Source organism: Brienomyrus brachyistius, chromosome 12, assembly GCF_023856365.1.
Source record: "Brienomyrus brachyistius isolate T26 chromosome 12, BBRACH_0.4, whole genome shotgun sequence".
Lineage (NCBI taxonomy): Eukaryota > Metazoa > Chordata > Actinopteri > Osteoglossiformes > Mormyridae > Brienomyrus > Brienomyrus brachyistius.
This window is the reverse complement of record NC_064544.1, coordinates 21,225,439-21,246,747: the sequence shown is the minus strand read 5'-3', so window position 1 is coordinate 21,246,747 and position 21,309 is coordinate 21,225,439. Positions and strand designations below refer to the sequence as shown.

General features: G+C 42.7%; 2 protein-coding genes across 2 annotated transcripts; one reads left to right on the top strand and one right to left on the bottom strand.

The window, feature by feature from the left end:
* Window positions 1–206: 206 nt before the first annotated feature.
* rnf103 (ring finger protein 103) lies at window positions 207–10,350 on the bottom strand. The gene is made up of 4 exons (XM_048970762.1): window positions 9,634–10,350; window positions 9,283–9,425; window positions 4,495–4,610; window positions 207–3,252 (listed from the first exon to the last, which is right to left on the bottom strand). The coding sequence occupies exons 1-4, from the start codon at window positions 9,857–9,859 to the stop codon at window positions 1,695–1,697; spliced, it is 2,043 nt and encodes a 680-aa protein (XP_048826719.1). The 5' UTR covers window positions 9,860–10,350; the 3' UTR covers window positions 207–1,694.
* Window positions 10,351–13,150: 2,800 nt separating this feature from the next.
* On the top strand, window positions 13,151–21,237 carry LOC125705053 (E3 ubiquitin-protein ligase RMND5A). The gene is made up of 9 exons (XM_048971378.1): window positions 13,151–13,691; window positions 14,534–14,670; window positions 15,550–15,684; window positions 16,078–16,178; window positions 16,827–16,993; window positions 18,292–18,457; window positions 18,562–18,664; window positions 19,393–19,547; window positions 20,154–21,237. The coding sequence occupies exons 1-9, from the start codon at window positions 13,550–13,552 to the stop codon at window positions 20,215–20,217; spliced, it is 1,170 nt and encodes a 389-aa protein (XP_048827335.1). The 5' UTR covers window positions 13,151–13,549; the 3' UTR covers window positions 20,218–21,237.
* The last annotated feature ends 72 nt before the right edge of the window (window positions 21,238–21,309 follow it).

The window sequence follows — 21,309 nt, the reverse complement described above, 5'->3', positions numbered from 1 at the left end:
ACTTATTTGATTCACCACCTTAAAATTTCTAAAAACAGACCTGGCATGCAAGAAGTTCTTCATTTTTCAGCTCGACATAAAAGAGAAAAATGGGAGAAAAAAAGTTTCTCCTTAGAAACAGCACCGTAACGTATATAAACACTTAGTTTTTAAGAGTTTTAGCTAGTTATCAAAGACGACAATTAATAAGACAACCACACAAAACATTTTAGAATTAACTTTTTATTGAGTGGTCAGCATCAAGTTTTATTGTATATACACATACATATATATAACTCTCTGATTTGGCTCCCAATTGGCAGGTCTCCTTCAAAAAAAACCCACTTTCTATTTTATTGGGTAAATTTAGTAAACACTTTCCACAATATAAATATGTCTTCATGTTTTTACCTGGTTATAAATAGGAATAGGTATTGCAGAACATAATACAATGACATATTTGCTTCAATTAGCAGTAGGATGAGACCTTATTATTAAGTTACCTTGCAGATCCTAAGGTCTTTACTTTCCTGCACCACTTGATATTTTTACTCCAAGCAGTTCAGTGTAACCACTTCACTCAGGGGTACAAAGTTCAGCTTGTCCAGCTCAGTACAATGACACCCTTCGCTAGAGATGGGTTTGACAAAACCATTTTGTTTGGGTTCCATTTTATCTATATTATGAATGAACTGGTTGTCTTCTGACTGACTTGCAGCTTACATTTAACTCCCCTAGAGATGCAACAGGATACATTAGAGACACAAAACAGGCAGAAAAAAGAAACTAATATCATTTTGGGAAGAGTCACCCAACGCATTTAAGTGTTAGCAGTTCTCAGAGTCTGGATCAGCTTACCACAAGTTAGGTTTAAAAAACTTTTAAAAATAAATAAGATCAGACACAAAGTAGTGTGTAGATTTGGTTCCTTTCACCAGGTCAGGTGGGTCGAGAGGGTTGCCAGTGTCACACACAGGGGCAGATCTGCTCTCTACATCCTTGCCCTTTGACAGACCCGTCGCCCAACTGCTACCATTTACAGGGTCAGCTGCCTTTCTATGGAATGGGTGGTATGTTCAAAGTGCTCAGCTTAAAGAGTCCAGCCCTGCTTTGGAGGCCAAGACATGACAAACATTTATCTTGAACACTAGTTGAAGGTTCAGTCAACAGCCTGAAAGACTGACCAGACCGCTGGCCGTGTAGGATTATGGAGGACAGCCTGTTCCAATGGGCAGATTTACAGACTAGGCCAGATGTGGAGGTGCCACCCACTACTATTTTACTGCCTTTTCGAAATTTTACGTAAATAATATTCCTTAGGCTTTCAGAGGTACTTAAGGGCTAAGGATTTATTTTATTGATATTTTCATTTTGTGCCTCTATTTTGCAATTTTCACAACGAAGGAATGAATGAACAAATTTAGTTGCCATTAATGTAAATTCATGTGTTCTTCTGACAATCCGAAAGGTGTCAATTTTTGTTTTTAAATGAATAAGGCAACTGAAATCAGTGATGATGTCACACCAAAGACCTTTCTAAACTGATCTGCCCCAAAAAGGAAATAAACCCTTAACGAAGTTCTAAGGACTAACACTGACACATTGAGATCAGAGGTTAGGCACGGGGACCTGGTACCCAGCCAGCACGCACACACACACACACACAGACACACACACACAGACACACACACCCCAGCGATGTGCTCCACCCTCTGCTAGTACTGTCCCCTCTGATGCACCGCATTCTCCTCCCTGTTCGCCTTTTTTTTGAAGGAGGGCCACCGGCAAACAGGACAACAGTGACGGCCACCCGCCAGCCACACGACGATGCACTGCTGGTGGAACACGTGGCTGCAGGGCAGTCCCATGAGGAGGCAGCCGTCCTCGAAGTTCTCCAGGCACACGACACACTCCGTGCACTGCATCATGTCTGGGGGCCAAGAGGACCAGTCGGCCTCCCTAACCGGTGCTTCAGAGCAGACCGAGTGACACCTGCCTCCCCTCCCAGAGCTACAACAGCCGGGGCCCTCGCATGCACCCCCAGATGCGTCTCCTGTTCCCCTACCGAGGTGATCGCCATCTGTCAGATCCTCCTCCATGCTCCCTGGTTTGTTCTGCAGTTCCCCACTTGCAGTGCCACCTTGGTCTTCTTCACCAGTCGCCTTCGAACTCGGTCTCCCACTGAACCTGCCTGCAGACCCCAACTTCCATGTGGGCAGGTTCTTGATGTAGTCAGTGGGGATAAGTGGGCGAAGCCAGAGATCGGGGAAGGCCAGCCTCTGCAGGAGCAGGTCCGGGTCATCGTCCCAGTCTGACTCGTTGGGGAAGTTGTGGAAGGAGGCAATAGGATGGATAAGGTAGCTGGTGTACCAGTCCCACAAACTGGACAACCACTCCAGGTTGTTGGCGTTCAGCTCATCGTCATTGTTGCTGCTGCGACGCTTCTTCTTCTCAAAGTAATCGACGAGGAGTCCATGCCCCAGGTAGGTGCTCAGGAACAGTGCAGGATGGGATGAGTAGAAGGTCCAGTCTGCCCTCACCCAAGAGGCGATGGTGGTGGTGTCTGCATATCGCAGGAGCTTCAGGCTGTATTCGTAGAAGCTGTCCAGATATGGGAGCTGGAGGAACCCCAGGATGGGCAACCAGGAAATGATCAACAGAGAGTTGTAGGTTCCCAGGGTGCTTATGAGGACGACAAAACGCTTGATGGTGGCACCTTGCGTTATGAACAGGTCCATCCAGGCCATGAGGTTGATCATAACCAGGCTCAGCACAAACAGGTCGTTGACCTCCGGCTGAACGGAGCGCAAGAACGTGTCCATGGCATGGAGGGAGATGTACTCCCCCGTACTATTCCCATACCTGTAAGTACCTTCTGGGGTCTTGAGGATATATGAAGGAACCTGACGCACCCCGATATCTTCCATGCACTGGTCGCTGTCCCAGTTCTGCACGTCCACAAAGATGAACTCAATGCGACCCGTGAACTTAACGCTGAGTGCTGAGAAGAAGGCGGGAGGCTGCACCAGCTTGGCAAACAGGAACATCTTTACTGGGTGCTGGTCGCTCCGGTTCCATTCCTGCAGAAGCTGCTGGGGTACGCGGATGGTTTTGATCCGGGACGCCACCAGTGCCGTCATCCACTTGAAAATGTGCTCCGTTTCGATGCGGCTGCCGTTATACTCCTTCAGCATCACCTTCCCCTTCGACGTGCTCGTTTGCGGCACAGACATGATGAGAGTGGATTTCAGCCAGCCCCGCTTACGACAATACCTGCCAAAGAGGAAACACCTCATCAAGCATACCGGTGATGGCTTAACGTTCCAATGATGACGCTCACAGACTGCACGCCAAACCCAATGGCCTAACACCCGTCATATAGTTAAGCGAATCTTACATTAACAGTTCTTGTACGTAAAACAAGAACATAAAAGCAAACCCTAAAGATAAACATTAGCAATTCATGAAGGCCGACTGGGGCACCAGTCACTGAATCTGTACGCATTTTCTTCAAACTCTACTTTATTCTGACGTTTTCGAATCATGCTTTAGATCACAACGAAGCGCCTTCGAGATCCGCTTCACTGGCTTCTCCTTCCAGCTACAGGGTTTATGAAAACAGACGGTTTGTCACTCGGGGTTTTTTCAGAGTAGGTTCATGGCCTACTCTCACGCAGCCCGTCTGCTAATCCCGCCATTTATGGCCTCCGCATCGCGTCTATAAATGGCGTCATACCCACTTCTGATAATTCTATAAATAGCGCAAACTCATTCCCTCCAGCTGACCGCTGTAGCTTCAGCATCCCGCCCTTGAGAGAACAACAAGCAGAGTGACGTCACTTGAACGCAGGTGTGTCCCCCGAGGAACACCTGCACCCTGCCTGCACTCCGCAGCATGAGGCCACTCCCTGTCCCAAACGTACTGCCAGGAGCAGGACAGTGACACGCACTCAAACCGCAGCAGAACAGCACAATAGCTATAAACTTAGCAGGATCATTGCACTGTGGAGGTAAAAGTAACCAGCTAGCTAAATAAAAAATAGGCTTACTTCTGTTAACCACAAACAATAAGCACACACCCTATTTCTGAGTTTAAAGACAGGTTTACAAAAAAGACAAAACAAAAAAAAAAACGGATTATTTTGGTGGAAAACCTGTAGTTTACTTAAAAAACACCTTCAAATGGACAGTTCAAGAACTTTCTAACTGCTCTGTTGATTTGCTCCTGAAGAGGCCCCCTCTGGTCATTTCAGGCACCGGCATAAATCAATGCTAATTCTCTTTAAATTATTAAACTTTCCATCTGCAAAGCTAACACTGATCTTTTAGGCTTAAAATTCTCATTCTTTGAGACATTTGAGAGTTATCCCAGCAATAAAAAGTGAACCTTGAATAAACATGTATGTCCGACTGCAAGGGTCCTGACAGCACCTGCTGTTTACTTATTCTACTTATCATTTCCTTTGTGGAGGCTAAAGTGGTGAAATTTGCATTCAGTGTAAAAACAGGTCTCACCTTGGATCACTGGAGCAGTTGAAAGTGCCTGTTCGGATGCCGAACTTGGAGACCTTTTGAACCATTTTCCCCCAGTTGGCTTTAGTGAGCAGCGGCTCTCGGTCTTTCGCGATCACCTGTGGAGGAGAAAGGAAGCTTGAGACAGAGAAGCAGCCTTTAAATCTAATTATTCTATATCTAATTATTTCTCTCCATGCAACAAAGACACAGGTGAGAATTAAGCTTGGGGTCACGGTACAGAATCAGCCTTTTCCCCGGTTTTGGGGCTTAAGGGCTTCGCTGAAGAAGCCAGCAGTGATATAATCACTCTGCCAGCCAAGGGGTATAAACCATCAACCTCCTGTACATGGACACAGATCCCTACTCTGCAGGGCCAAACAGTCCCACGCCGCTGCCGAAACCAGGGACCCCAGTCGAGACTCGATTCACCTGAGGCGTCTCCTTTATGCAAGAGATTGACCTGCGCTTGTGAGCATGCTCCCTACTCGTGTCGCCGATCTGCTTCACACTGGCAAGACAGATGGACTGTGTTTAATTACCACCTGGAGAGGTACAGGGAGGCAAATGATTCCCCAAAGTAACACAGCTACCAATGTTTTTCTAAATAACCTTTCTGTCATGTGCATGTATCTCTGTAAACTACAAGTCACATAGTAAGCTTTTGCAGCATAATTTTTACCATATAATTAGTTAAGACTATTATATCAGGCATGCACAATAATCAACACGGCTTCAGACGACGGGTGAGACATTTGGCTGGACGCCGGCTTTCCGGTTCTATACATACGTTTATACGTTTATTTACACCCATAATTAAATAAGCAGATTAGCAGTGCAAATAAAATATTAATGAGTCATTTTATGCTGCCCAAAAGTTAGTCAGTATAAATTCAGCGTATCCTTATGTTTAATAAACATGTTGGACTTTAAACTGCAAAAACTACCACTACACCACCTACATCTTTTCACCTTGGTTATCCAGGTCTCCTCTTTTAAAGGATGTTGTGGCTGCTGAGCTGCTCCTTTCTTCACTGCCACTTCAGTGCATATCGCACTGCAATATACCAAACTATAATATACCAAAACAGTAATTAGGTGGTATGCTTACGGGCCTTGCTCAAGGGACCACAGACATGTTACTGATTTGCCCAGGCTGGGCCTCAAACCGACAACCTTCCGATCACAGGCACAGAGATTTAGCCCGCTGAGGTAGCAGGAATGCTCAAAGGCGCTATACTTAGGAGGAGGGAATAACCACCTACTATGGGAATAAAAGTTTCTGCTTCTATGCTGCCAAGACCCCAAAGCCCAGAAACACGATCTGATGCCTAAAATGTAGCCGACAGCACAGTCAGTCCAGCTCACCAGGAACGTCTCACACAACTCTGACATCCAAACCTGGGTGCCGGAGCACTGCAAATAAAGACCAGGCAGCACTTCAACGGTACTAATTAGAGGTTTAAGGACTCTGACATTTTAAATAAGAGTCTTTGTAAAATGTAAATCAAATATTAGGATCCTGGTCAGGTAGAGCATCCAAGGCCTACAGTATCCACTCAGCAAAGCTTCCATCATGATGATGATTAGAATAAAGTGAAGAAATGTCAGGTTTCTATGAATACTTCATATCATAATCATTTCCCCATTATGTTTTCATTACTGACATTTGAAATAATACATGAAATAATGTATGGATCTCTTCGGAGGTTCCGCTGAAGGGTATGGATGCATTAGACTCCATACGGTTTATTAAACCTCCTGCTTTAAATAAATTTTTATGGTTTAAAAATGTTATTTTTGATTTTATGGCTAAATCACTGCCAATCCCACAGCGGCAAAACTTAATACAAAAAAAGAATGAAAGATAAACGAAGAAAGGAAAGGAAAGTGACCAAGCAAATGTTAATGAATATTGCCTTATTTTCCATAATTACCGCATCTGTTTCCTATGTATGAGATAATAAATGAAAACTTAGAGCTTCCTGCATCGATTATACAACATCCGGCCATTTTAAAGGCTTTGAAGAAAAGGGCCAGGCTTAAACCATCTGGGTCCTGGGGGATTCCTGTGTTTATCGGTAATCATTTCAGCTACCTCAGGATTTATCAGACTCATCTGGGTTGAATCTGAAAACTGACCACAACGTCAAACACATTAATCAATATGGAGGAGATCAAGCACCTGAGTGGTGCACCAAGCAAAGCTGGAGTAGGGTTAGGGTTCCATACACACTTTCTTTTGTTTGCAGTCTTTAACCAATAACATTGTTTAAGAACCAGGTCCCCCCTCCCAGTAAAGACACCGGGCTTTTTAAAATGAATAACTGATAAATAATTTTTTTAAATCAAACTGCCAAACAGTATTTATGTAAATACCAAAATAAAAGGCAGTCAGCTTGATTCCCTTGAGCCTCTCAATGTAAATACGACAATTCAAATAGTCAGTTACTTAAGTCTTCAGGATTTAATTCACCTTAAAAATTAGTGATTCAATTCACCACATTATTTTGAAAGTATAGCATTCTGTACCTAACATAATGTGAACACACATTAGAATTCAGCTCTCAACACTGTTTTTTTACAACATGACACTTCGACATAAATTTCCCGCATAAAGTAAATATTAGTACAAGCCATCCCGGTAGCCAGCTTCGGAATGTCAAACACACCCCCGTCCCACAGCCATCCAAAGGGGTGCTGTGCATGAAGCAACCCAACCAGCACAAGGACACGAACACCCGAGGTCTTGTCAGGTTACCACACAGACGATTCGTTCTGGACGCCCACGTTTGGTCCCACTGAATGTTTCCCTGGCACCTGCTCAGCCAGCAATCGCCAGGCCCGGCGGAGCTTCGGTCCACCCCGCTTCTAAGCCAGAACGGAGCCAAAACCGATCCATTCAAGGGAAAGTCATCTGGATCGCGCAACATGCCCCGCCTACCACAATCTGCAGCCAATTACATAACTTGTTATGGTAACAGAACGTCTGCCGGCATGAAGTGCCTATGTGATACTGAACAGTCATAGGTTTAGCGATGACGTGTCAGCCTGCCTGCTGTGCTGTTCATATGTACACCTATCCGCCAAGCATGAATACAGCCAGACGAGGTCAGATTCGTTTTTTCAGTCAGAAAGCAAACTGGAGGAGCTGACTGTAATGCATCAACAAAATAAAAGAATAAAAGCAATAATCATATCATGTTTAAAGGTAAGGTAGATATCAGCTATTCCAGCAAGAATCACGCATAGACCATCAGATTAAAGCTTCTTAATACAAGGAAAGCCATAAAACTACTATCAGCTAAATAAAAAAATCAGGCAAACAAATCCATTCACAAAATATATGCAGCTCCCATTCAGGGGCTGCAGAACAGAAATACAGGAGACTTTATTTAGGCTCGATCCCGTTGGAGACATATGACCGGACAAGTGAACTTTAGACGACATCTACATGGAAACAGAAGCCGTGAAGAAGAAATGATGTCGCGCATAACAGGCTCCTTGATTCAGCAGTCAGTCTGGCATAAACTGCTTATAGCTAAACATTAAAATAATAAAAAGCAAAATCTGGTCACATATCTTAAAGAAAAATTTCCATTTTCAAGCCCTGCCGCTATATATAAAATAAAAGCATAAATGAAACTTGTGAATGCCATGTGCAAAAAGGGTGTGACCATATAAAAATGGTAAATAAAGTAACTGGGGGCGGGACATTAACTCCCAGCCAATAGGAATGAAGAATACCGAGTCACACTTGCGGGAAGACAGAAGTACCCAGAGCAATCTTAGGGAGAACCTGGAAACTCCACAAGCAAGCAGCTCAGGTTCCAGCCTGCAGCCTCTGACTGGAGATGAATGAGAACTACCCAGCGAGAAGCATCCTAAAGACAGAGTATGACACTCGTTAAAACACTAGCGACATTTTCCTCCTTAAATTCACCCAACTTCCTTTCTTTTCCACGCTGACATTTCTACGAGGTCCAGGGGACTTGACATGTTATTTTTTTCAGTGCTGATTCAGCATCAAGCCTCTTATGTAAATGAGGTTCTGAGAAACTGGTTATGAACCGTGTTATTGTAAAATGGTATATAAGATTCTAACAGGTCTGGATGCTGTTCAGCCAAATTGCCATTTCAATATTAGTTTAAATACTAGACCTTGTGGCAATAAGTGTAAATTAGCGGGAAAACATCTTAAAACGAATTTGAGGAAGCACTTCTTTACACAGCGTGTAGTTAGAGTATGGAATAGTCTTCCTGTTAGTGTAGCACAAGCCAAAACCCTGGGTTCCTTTAAATCAGAGCTAGATAAGATTTTAACAACTCTGAGCTATTAGTTAAGTTCTCCGCAAATGAGTTTGATGAGCTGAATGGTCTCATTTGTATATTTCTTATGTTCCTATTTTGGGGAGATTTATTCTTTTTTTTAATCTTTGCTTTAACAAAACACAAACGTCACAATGATGTGATAAAAGTGTCTACATACCCAAGTCGTCTTACTGTAAAGCCTTATGTAATTTAATTCAGCAGTAACGCATTTTCATACAACTATATATTGGAGAGATGATCTGCTCTTTACATCTGAACTGGCAATTTTTACCACCGATTATTTGCTAAGGGCGCTTTCCATTTCCACAGCTATCTAGATTCAGCAAAAGCTTGGGGCATCCATTGAAACGCTTTTTGTACTGGACAACTATTTACCCTTGCCCCTAAGAATTATTCAGAAAAAGTATTGTGTTTCAGAACTTAATTGACTCAGATTCCAGTAAAAAGCTGCATTTTTACCTGCACCAACCAGATGCCATCCTTGGTGTCCTCAACCAGCTCATAAAAGTGCACCTCTCCACTGAAGCTGGTGCTGGACGCTGGCTCTGCATCCTCCTCTTCGTTCTTCAGGGCAGAGTACAGCTCCCCTTGCATCAGGGTGCCTGCACACCCAAACAACTATTCATTCTGCTGTCTAGACTTGAGCTACCAAATCGAGGCACCTATTTTTGTATGTGTAAATACAAATCATAGGCCTGTTCATGCATGTTTACATAATATTCATCAAAAAATGTTTATACTCGCGCACAAAAAAACATATTTAAAGAGGATCTGTGTTGCGACGTCAGAGATGTGGTGTACTGAGCCCACCTGATCTCTCGACCAGCTCCCTGACATCCTTCTTCTCGGGTAGACCGGAGTATCCCAAACCCCGACACTCCAGGATTGTCTTCAGCTTCTTGAAGCTCAGAGCCACGGGATCCACCAGCTGAGTAGCTAAGATCCCGGTCTCATACCAGACGATAGCTTCAAAAAAACGGGCCAGAACGAATAGCAAGAAGAAATAGAGTAGCAGGAAAAATAGTTTCAGCCACATCTTTCGCGATCGGACGAATACAGCTGGTGCGTCTGAAATATCCGGGTCCGAGGCAGCAAATATGCATGGACTGTTTTGTCGTTATACTTTGACTGCTCGTCTACAACTGTGCAACTCTTTAGATTATTACTGTCAGCTAAATAACGAACTCCGATTATTATTACTGTTACTGTTTTACTATTATTGCTGCTGAACGCAATAGCCAGGCCTTAAGGCCAGATGTAAGGTCCCTGCCTGTCCACCATTTGCAAAGTTGTTTCTGTTGGTGAAAACGCACGGCAGCGTAGAGATAATATCAACAGTCGTCTCAGTCAGCTCTAGCGAGTCGTTTAACTATTCTTTCTTGCTTTTAAGAAGCATGTGGATGCCATCATGCCACCGTGCAACTTTCCGATCGCAGACATTAGACCGCCGCATCTAGGACAGATACCACAGTCGCCCCCCGACTCGGTGACGCTCTGTAGCTCCGTCAGAACAGATCAGCTGATATCCACAACATGTGACGTAACCAAACTCTTCTTCTTTAGATAATATGATGCAAAGTCAATTTTTCTTTGCTGCCTCCTAAGGCCGGGAGGTATAACTGCTTGTGGCGCGTAAAGAATCGAGAAACTTGGATGAAAATGCATCAAAGGGCACACATAAGCAGATATTCACACACAGAATGACGTATGCATTGAAATTTTACCTAGTACGTCTCTTTCAAATTCGAAAGGAAAGCCGCACAGAGGGAGGATACACAATCACTTTAATATATCATTTTCGCAGAAAATAATTAACACAGCGCATGCTTTGTGCTTACATAATAATTACCATAAATTAGGGAAAGTCACACTTGAGGTAAAAGAAGTGATGGTGGAACAGTTATAATATTATAATACTTTGCTGAAAATTAATGAGAACAGGACCAATGAGCAGCATGGTGGGGAAGGACAGGCTCTTCTTGCAAGTCGGTGACATGAGGAAAAAAATGATAATGAATAAAATCTGAATATAAAACAATAAATTACAGTTCAAGACTCTGCCCTGGCTCTATATGTGTGTGGAGTTTTCACGTTTTTCCTGTTGTCACCTTCAGGTACACTGGTTTCCCTGCACAGTTCAAAAACATGCTGAGGTGAATTGGAGTTACCAAATTGTGTGAATGGAGTGTGAGTGTGCCATGTGATGGACTGGTGCCCCATCCTAGGTTGTTCCCTGCCTTGCACCCATAGGCTATGGACTTCCACAACCCTGAATAGGACAAGAAGATGGTACAGAAGATGAATGTATGAATGTGTGGATGGATGGATGGGTGGATGGATGGATGGATGGATAGACGGATGTACAGTAGGGATATTAGATTATGTTAGATGGTAATGCCTGGGCCATGTGTCATTGCATACATTTGGATGACCACTAAATTTAGTATACATCACAGCTGAAGTTATATAGTCTATCACTATAAAACTAATTTTATTTGTATCAAATAGTACAACTTCAAGGTAACAGTATACATAAGTATGTAGAGATGTATGTCTGGAAAAACCCACTGTCTCAAAGCATTGAAAGGCTTATTATATTAGGCTGAATTTTACAACCTGATTATACCCTGCAACCCTGACCAGAATAAGCAGTTGGAGGATGGATGGATGGATGGATGGATGGATAATAGTGTAGGAGAAAAGCAAGAATTAGTCCTGTACAATTACTTTGAATAAAATCACACATTAACTATGAGAATTGGCAGCTGGACCCCTTGTGCAAGTACTTGCTAGCAAATTAATGAAAGATTACTGTAATTCTTTACTGACGGGGCTTCAAGCATGTGTCATAAAACCATGGCAGACCATTCTAAATACAGCAGCACTCCTGGTATTCAATTAGCTGAAATGCTCTCACGTTACGCCCGTCCTTGTCTCTCACCATTGGCTCCCTTTAAGTGCTGGCATGAAGTTCAAGTCCTTATTGCTGACTTTCAGAACCGTTAATGGAAGGGCACCCACTTTTAACAAGTTGCTTATTTGGACCACATGCTGTCTCTCCCTCCTCAGTCAGCATGCTAGCGCCACCTAGTGATCCCTCCACAATGTGTAAATTAGTCTCACGCGAGACATTTATCGTATGTTATTCCTCAATGGTGGAATGAGCTACCCATCCACATCTGGACAGTAGGGACTCGTGAAACATCTTTCATAGGAACAGTCCAATTAACCTTATCCAAACACTGAAGTGGATGCTCTTTTATTTTGTACATATCAAGTAGGAACCTCCTGCCTTATGGCACAGGTGTAAATTATGGGGGGTTGTAATGCTTCCAATAATCAAAACCAGCCAATACAAGCCCCTGGACCCCATGGATGGAGACCTCAACCCCCCACTGCTCAACCCAAAGTTATGCCCTTGCTTCATGGAATTTTGATTTGATTGGCCAGAAATACGTCTGCTAAATAAATGATTGCAAATAATTATTTAGAAACAACGTCAACGGGGTTATTCCTGCCAGGAAAAAAATTATCAGACATGTCTGGATTTGACTGTGTAATGTATTAATATGTCTTATGTGTCTTACATATTTATATTCTATTTATTACTTTTTTTACTATAATTAGATTAATTAAAGTCAATGTCGCAATAAAGAATAATAACACTGTAGTATTAATTTCAACCGATTTACGAAAAAATGTGAGAATTACCTGTGAGGGCGTAGTAAGAGTTGAATGGGCAGAGGGGCGGAGTCTTTAGTGGGGGGGGGGGGGGGGGGGGTCGATGGCTAACTTATGTGTCATATAAAAAGCTATTCATTCCTAAATAAATACATATTTATTGGGGCGGGGCTATAAAGCATTTATGGACTGCTAAAGCCCCCCTAAAATAGCCCTAAGTACGCCCCTGATATTTCTTCAGAAATGCAATGAATAGCTGCAACCATTAAACACGTGTGTAATACTATCCAATTGGAACAAGTACAATTTACTGATATTCGACAACATCATGTCCATACACACCAGAGGGGGAAAAATAACTTTACAGTGTTTTTATATCAGCCCGGATTATATCTACATTAATTTCTCACATAAACCGTATATTGGTGTAGCCTATCAAATGTTTCACATTAATTGTTTGCGATATCATTTATTATTTATTATGATCATCATCTGAAATATATTATTCATAAATTGTACCAATTTATTAATCTGACGAATTCTTATATGATACACTTTTTTATTATTATTATTTTACACTCGGAAAGCGCATACTTTTATTTTGAAATGCACAGTCCCACCCCCGGAAGTACTTTTTTTACACCTTGTTGTCGTTCCCTTCACGTTACTAAAAATATGGCAAGGGAAGTTGTAGATGTTGGGAGGTATGCTCAGAAATAAATAAGAGCTGCGTTGCATGCTTAGTGGACGGAATAGCATTGGCTGCATGCTGTTTACTTTACAAAGGGCATTTTGCTATGTTGCTTGTAAACCGATCTGAGCTGGAACAGCTTCTTTTGATTTAATTTTGCAGTTCATGCCGACACCGGATAACACAAGTCAGCAAATTCGACAGCAGTCGTTATTTACGCGGATCGTGTGCGAAGTTGTTAGGTAGCAAACGGTCACCTTTAACAATATATTGAAATCGCGCTGTTAATAGCGTGTTAGTTGGTACGTATTTACTATTTTAAGAAGCCGTAATTGATAAGAGTCTGTCAAGCCTATGGATCAATGTGTAAACGTGGAGCGAGAGTTGGAGAAAGTGCTTCAAAATTTCTCCAGCTATGGACAACATTGTGATAAAGTGCTACAGGAGCTTGTCGATTACACAAGTGGGCTTAAGGACGAAATTGTACAGGCTGGTGGTAAGTTTTCTTTTTTGTTGCGGTTTTTAAGGAAGCATTTTTTTACTTCATATAAAATACTCAGATGCGCTGCAAGTAATGCTTAAAATCTGGTTGGTAGGACAAAGATTTCCCTTCTGTTGACAAATGCATTTATATGTTTAAAGCGAATATATGACAAGACCCCAACTTTCCTGCTATATGCACGTCGATTACAGAAATAAGCGAGGAAGATAAATCAACTATAGCCAGCAAAGTATCTGATATAGAGTAAGCCTATACCATTAAATATGTCCTTTATACAAGGCGTATTTTATATGTTGAACGATTTGTCACTGAAATATTACGCTTGATCGGTTTAATGGCTTAGTTTAATGCTTGAAATCCTAATACAAATCTTCATACTCTTATATTGCTCCCAAACTTTGGGTGCATTTCCAGCATACGAATGAATCGCTAAACGGCGACATTATTGCGTATAAACATATGGAGAATCGGTTTTAACTAAGGAAAACCCAAAACAAAGGCTAACATGACTACTTTGGTTTAATATCAGTTATATATCTGTAACACATAAATTAATTTTAAACATTTTCATTGATTTCGACCTGGTTTATAACCTTTTAGAAATGTTGGGGGTAGGCGTCTGATTGCAAAACAAAAGGGGGGATAGTTTCACTCCGTTTTACAAATACCGAAATTCAAAAAAAAATTATTTTTGCATCCAATAATAAGATATTCATTTGACATTTCATTTATTTTGATGCATTCATCCAAAAAATATTTTCATTGATCGCTTTTAATGAAAATAATAGGCGTCATTTGAAACCTACCAAATGTCTTTCGGTTTTTTTCTGATGTAGAATTGGAGCTGTCAGGCACCCTTTCGCTGGTGCTCTCTCAGTGCTGCAAGCGAATAAAAGACACGGTGCAGAAACTGGCCGTGCACCATAAGGACATCCATAGCAGTGTGTCCAGGGTGGGAAAAGCCATCGATAAGGTACGCCTGCCTTCACACCCATCAGTATAAGCACATTTTTCTGTCCACAAAGACGAGTATTAAGACGTCACTTGGACTCCTAAGAAAAGACTGAGTAGCCCCTTATCTAGTTTGGATGATTTGGAGCTTGTCCTGGCATGGACAGAAGGCACGGTACCTAATGGCAGTGCTGTGTCGTCAGTAACACTGGTGACATGTTAAGGGCATTTTTAAAAACTAACATTGCCAGTTTGTTGGAATGCAGAAGAAACATGATAAAGAAACATTTAGTTTAAATCAGGAGTGTCCATAGATAAAGTGCTCTGGTACGCTTGGTGCATGTAACTCTCTCCCATATTTCTTGGATTATTAATCTTATCAGAGGGAATGGCAGACTAAAGAAATACATACATATTTTAAAGACATATACTTACAGGGATTAAAATGTTTTACCTATTATCTTTTGTTAAAACATCTTTGCTTCACGCTGCTCATAACAGCCAAGAGCACAGTTTAATGTCAGACAGCGTTGTGTTTCTGCTTTAATGTGTTGTTTTAAATTCCTCCCAAAGTGGGCTGCATAGGCAATGGGAAATTTCTAATTAAAATCTTCTTTATGTGCTCAGACAGGGAAGACTTGGCGTAAGTGGATGTAAGGTACCATTTCGATGTGATTTATTTTGCCGATTCTTTTTTGAGAAATCAGTCATATGGTCTTAGAGCAGTTGGGGGTCTGGGATTTCGCTGAAGGGCTCAGTCACTCTGCTGACCACGGGGATTCGAGCCAGCGACCTCCCGATCAGTCACAGCGCCCTAACTGGCTGAGCCACACAACGCCCCCGTTATGTAAATCTCTGCCTTTCTTTCGAGCTTTACTGACTTGTTCTCTGTCCGGGTCAGAACCTGGACTCGGACCTGGGCAGCGTGGGCATCGAGGGATGCTGGCAGGCTGACAGCCAGCGGCTGCTCAGTGAGGTCATGGTCGAGCATTTCTTCAGGCAAGGTGTGCTGGACGTGGCGGAGGAGCTGTGTCAGGTGGGCTACGGACCAGCTGGGGGGGTTCAGGGAGGCCGGGTGCTGGGTTCATCAGGAAAGGACAGAGCTGGGTGGGATATGGGAGTGGGGTACACGGCCCCCGGAGGGCACACTCATTCCGAATGTGCCACCGGACACTTGTATGTATAAGGCACTTAATACGTTTGTGTGGCAGTATATTATTAGAACTTACGAATCAAATGGTTTTTCGTAGAGGGAATGATTCCAAAAGCAGGGGATCAAAAATCCCATAGTAAGAAGACCCCCTAACCCCCCCCCCCCCCCCCCCCCCCCCCCCCGGACATGCTAACGTAAAAATTCATGTCTATGTGTGTGTTTGTGACAAGACGGAAGGTGAGAGAAGCTAAAAGCTGTTTGTCTTCTCTCTTGTAGGAAGCTGGACTTTGCATTGACCCAAACCAAAGGGAACCTTTCATAGAATTAAACAGGATATTAGAAGCACTTAAACTCAGAGATTTAAGACCTGCTTTAGAGTAAGTGCCATATGAATCCTCCTGTCTTTGTATGTACCAACACAAGCTTTTACTTACCTCATCTGGTCTCTGGTTCCTGGTCTTATGGGGGAATCCAGGTAGTGATTGGCAGTTCATGATAACCCCGCCCACACTGGCTTTAAAGTTAATTTAAGGTCATTCTTAATACTTTTGCAGGACACTTTGCATGGTTTTAAAACAAAACTGACGTTGAAAGAGAGCCTCCTAGTTTAAGAAACTTTTTCCCCTTCTTAGGAAAACTTTATACATGCAGATATTTTAAGGTTTTTGGATACATAAGCGACACCCCCAATTGCATCCTATAGATTCCACAGGCAGCTTCTGAAAATATGACAGTCATTGTATTTCATTCAGTTCAGAGTTGTATTTTTCATAGTTGTGCTTAATATAAATGCTCAAATGGGAAAAAGTAGCAATGTAAATCTCATTTTATGAGTGGTAAGAAAAATTGTACATTTAATGAATACGTAACAACATATTGTATATGTTTGTTTTTGCCAAAGCCAGTGGTCTCTGCCAGAACTCCCCTGCCTTTTAGTCACCGGACTGAAAGGGTCAGATGTCTTCTTTGGTGTCACTTGTGTCATTGACTTTTGTGCTGCTGTTGCACTTGGTCGCCACCTGCAGGTGGGCGGTGGAGAACCGTGAGATGCTTATGGCCCAAAACAGCTCCCTGGAGTTCAAACTTCACCGCCTCAGCTTCATCAGGTTGCTGATGGGAGGAACAGCCAATCAGAGAGAAGCCCTGCAGTATGCAAGGAACTTTCAACCTTTTGCCATCAACCATCAGAAAGGTATACAGATTTCAAGTTAATATTTTAATTAAATTTCACTTATGAATGTTTCTCTTTAGGCTTTCTCCCCTTTTTGTGCAATTACTATCCACATAATAAAGCATAATTTCACCCCTGTCAGGACCTGCACGCAATATTACTCTTTGGTCTTCTAAGCCCTTAAGTCTATTTCGAGTGGGAAAAACATGAGTTACTTTTACTTCATCGCACTTTTGAATGTTGAACAGGAATATAGGTCCACTAAAATTTTTAGCTGAATCTGTCGTGTTTTTAATACTGTTGCCTGGGAGACAGAAGCAGAGTAATTCCAAGCGTTTTACTCTGTGGGTCTGGAATGACAAGCATTCAGAGAGTTTGTCTGAAGGGGTGCTGGTGCTGAACAGTGATTGGGTTTGGACCGGGCCACGTTCTGCCAGCCAGGGACCCTGTCTGTGTTTCAGCACCTGACCTGGCACGGATGCGTCCGGAAATGTAATGGGTCTGTCTAGACAGGATCCCAAGACCTCGGGTCATGGACATGAGTCTGCTTTCGTCTTTCAAGTGTTTTTTTCTTTGATTTGGATCAGCAAGTAACATCTTTCACTGGGAACATAAACGGTCTTGTCTACGATAACGACATTGTTTGCTTTGTTGTGGCAAACATTCTACCACTACCAGAGCGATTCCATTCCACTGAGATGCATCTGCGTAGCTACCTGTGACGCAGTGGCTGGTGCGTTTTGTATGCCCTTAAACTTCATTGTTAGAACAATGAAACCATAAACTAGCAAACAGGCAGATGTGCATATGTGGGCGTTTGAGGGGGTCTTTGTCGAATAATTGGGAAATTCTAAGGTTATGATTTAACCAGTGTTTTTAAAGAAAAGGATATTGTTATTTCGGAGGTGATAAGTATTTAACTGCTGAGATCTCAGGAATTTATTTTGTGCATCAAGAGCAGACTTCCAGAGCAGATTTTGACATCCATGTTTGAATTTGATCCAGCTTTGAAACCTAATTGTTTCTTTCCGTGGAAGCTGATCATCCATCTGTCCATCCATACTCTGCTTTTTAATTAATAAAAATGTTAACTTTAATTTTATGGTCATAAACTGAGGAACTGGAGAAGAAAGCGGAAGCGCTTTCAGGATACAGTTGGGCAGTTTGTTGAGGATATGATCGGCCTTTTGTGTCTTGGCTGTCTTGCCGCTTTTGCTAATGTGATTAAGGGAGCATCGGGTGGTTTAATGAAATAAATGAGCAGATCGGATCAGATAAATGTTTTTTTTTTTGAAGACTCGCACTCTGCACTCTTACAGACATACAGGTGCTCATGGGCAGCTTGGTGTACCTGCGCCAGGGCATAGAGAACTCACCCTACGTCCACCTGCTCGACTCGAACCAGTGGTCTGACATCTGCGACATCTTCACCCGCGACGCCTGCTCACTGCTGGGCCTCTCTGTGGAGTCTCCCCTGAGTGTCAGGTGAGGGGGCGGGGCCTCCACGAGGAAATCCAGTTAAACTGGCCCATGTCTGCGTGCTCCGCTTCGATTGGCCCATCGCCTTATGAGGCGTTTCCTCATTGCAGTTTCTCGGCTGGCTGCGTCGCTCTGCCCGCCCTCATTAACATCAAGGCTGTCATTGAACAGAGGCAGTGCATAGGGGTGTGGACCCAGAAAGATGAACTCCCGGTAAGAACAGCACTTTGAACACAGCCACGTCTGTTTGCTCTTAGGGGCCTGAGGTATTTATTGTGTTGTGGGACAATAAACTGTCTAGATCAGGGGTGGGCAGACTTATTTGGGTGTGCAGGTTTTCGCTGCAACTCCCTAATTAAATGACTAATTAGAGGACTGACTTGCTGAAGAGTCCTCACACCTGGGATTGAACAGCTGACCTAAAGGTTACCCCAGAATCCTGAAACACACTGGCCCTTTGCGGATAAGATTGTCTAATCCTGGTCTAGATGTAGCATAGCTATGTTAAGAAAAAATATAAACGCCACAGATAGTGCCTTGCTCTGGAGTGAATACACTGAGTAACCACTGCTCTACTCAGGAACGAGATATGTTCTGAATGGCCATTTGCACCTTGAACTGTCTGTAAGTCGTTATTCAACATTTAAGGGCATATGCAAGTACTAAGAACTAGGGTGCTGGGAGTGCAAATGCTACGCTGCTGTGCGGCGGGAGTAGCGGCCAGAAGTCGTACTGGGCGGAATTGGCGTGCAGAAAGAAAATTATGTTGCGATCAGGAAACGGGAGCCCAAGGGACACAATTTGAACTTGCAGTCCTGTTCGTTAGTATGTCTGAAAGTTCGTAAGTTGAACGTTCGTAAGTAGAGGAGCGTATGTACTTCATTCCGCTTACGGCAGCCTGTGGTGTGACTGCACTGCCTTCTCCGTCTCTGCATGTGGAGATCGAGGTGGACCTGGGCAAGCGGTGCTGGTACCACTCGGTGTTCGCTTGCCCCATCCTCAGGCAGCAAACCACAGACAGCAACCCCCCCATGAAGCTGGTGTGCGGCCACATTATCTCCAAAGACGCCCTCAACAAAATGATCAACGGCAGCAAGTAAGACCCACGGTCAGCGACAGACTTAGGGCTCCCAACTGAGAGCCCTATCTCCATGATTTTTGTATTTTTAAAAAATATGTATAAGGTTATTGAATTAATGCACATTTTTAGAGGTCAAGCTATTAAAGGCAACAAAAAATACCTGGGAGACTGAAAGAAATCCAGCTTCTCCAAGACCATAAAAATTATGCGGTTTTACATGTTTATACTCAATGAAAGTTAAGTAAGATGTATGTGCTCAGTACAGTCTGTGTATGTGGTACAGATCTAATATAACATCCAGCAATGGGTTGGCACCCCATAGTCTCTGCGATAGGCTCCAGACCCCAGACCCCTGAATAGGACAAGCGGTTTCAGAAACAGTCTAACATAGTAATAACAACCTTGCTTTGAATTTCAGCATTCTGAATGCACCTTTTAAAACAGCGAAGGATTTTAAACATGGAAATTATTCCTGATCATTCAAAAAAATCTCTGAGGTTATTAGTCTGCAGGGTTTGCTGTCCTGTCTGGCTTTATAGTCTTTGAGACAGTAGCTAGCAACTCTTATGTAGGACAGAACTGCTTTGCAGCCTGTGTGTGACCATTCATGTCTCGCTCAAGGTTGAAGTGCCCGTACTGTCCCATGGAGCAGGTGCCATCGGATGCCAAGCAGATCTACTTCTGAGGAGATGATGCCAAGCAGGGGACCCGCCATTCAGTCTGCAGCGAGGCCTCTAGTTTGTGGAGGAACAGACGCTTTGCTGTGTTCATGTAAGAGTGAAGCATAGTATTCTTTAGTCATCGAAAGAGTTTCACAAGCCATTAATGTTTGAGTTTGTAGGCGTGATGACAGATACTCATTTTTAATAAAACCCACCTGAAGAGCTTCGAATTTTGAGATCTGCATCACTTTGCATGCCATCTAATGTTACCACTGTCGAATGTTTCAGATTTTTTGAAGAACTGTATATATGAAATCGATGTTTAGGTTTCTTAGGTTAGATTAAGTATGTTGTTTTCCTCTTATTTTGGGTGATGTTAAAAGCCAAATGACAAACTGGGTATAAAAGACTCAGATATTTAAGATTAAGGTTCATTGCTAATTTTTACTTGTTTTACTTAAAAGTTGTTAATTGAGAATATTATTTTAGTTTTATTGCTTACGAAGGAGATCTTTGAAGATAGTTTATTTAAAAAGATAAACTACTGAACTGAGAGATTTATATATGTTATATTGTCCGGATAGACAGGTTCTAAAATGAAACCTTTCCAGTGTTGTTCACGCTGCCTGTGACTGTTGTGCTGACAATAAGCTGAAACACTTTTTATATTTGAAATATGAGGTTCGGTATAATTTGCGGGGGAATATTTTGTAATTGTTCCTGGGTTTTTTTGTTTTTTTTTTAAAGTTGTCCTGGGAACCAGTTGTGGTGCGGTAAATAGGGGTCACTGGCGTACACTTTATTAAGCAGACTTCGCTAGCAGAGAAAATAGAGCTACGCCATCGGCGGAGCAGCCAGCCTGTGGATGATGCTTTGTTTTGGGCCGCTAGGTGGTGCTGTTGAGCTTGTTCCAGATAATGTATGTTTATTTACGTACTACAATGTGTCAAATATTAGATATCGACTGAAGTACGACCTTATGTTCTTGTCATGTACTGCTATTTCTATGAATGATTTGGAAATAAAGACAAGGATAAGATTAATTGTTCTCAGCTCTTGGTGGTTCTGGATCTGTTTAAGTTCATTCATTAGTTCCTTGAATCAATTGTGAAGGT

Excerpts from the sequence above, each read along its gene's own strand:
- rnf103 (XM_048970762.1), bottom strand. The coding sequence starts at position 9,859 with ATGTGGCTGAAACTATTTTTCCTGCTACTCTATTTCTTCTTGCTATTC. Across the intron at positions 9,426-9,633 it reads GGAGCTGGTCGAGAGATCAG|GCACCCTGATGCAAGGGGAG; the intron begins GTGGGCTCAGTA and ends TTGGGTGTGCAG. Across the intron at positions 4,611-9,282 it reads ATGGCATCTGGTTGGTGCAG|GTGATCGCGAAAGACCGAGA; the intron begins GTAAAAATGCAG and ends TCTCCTCCACAG.
- LOC125705053 (XM_048971378.1), top strand. The coding sequence starts at position 13,550 with ATGGATCAATGTGTAAACGTGGAGCGAGAGTTGGAGAAAGTGCTTCAA. Across the intron at positions 18,458-18,561 it reads GAGTCTCCCCTGAGTGTCAG|TTTCTCGGCTGGCTGCGTCG; the intron begins GTGAGGGGGCGG and ends TCCTCATTGCAG. Across the intron at positions 18,665-19,392 it reads CCCAGAAAGATGAACTCCCG|ATCGAGGTGGACCTGGGCAA; the intron begins GTAAGAACAGCA and ends CTGCATGTGGAG.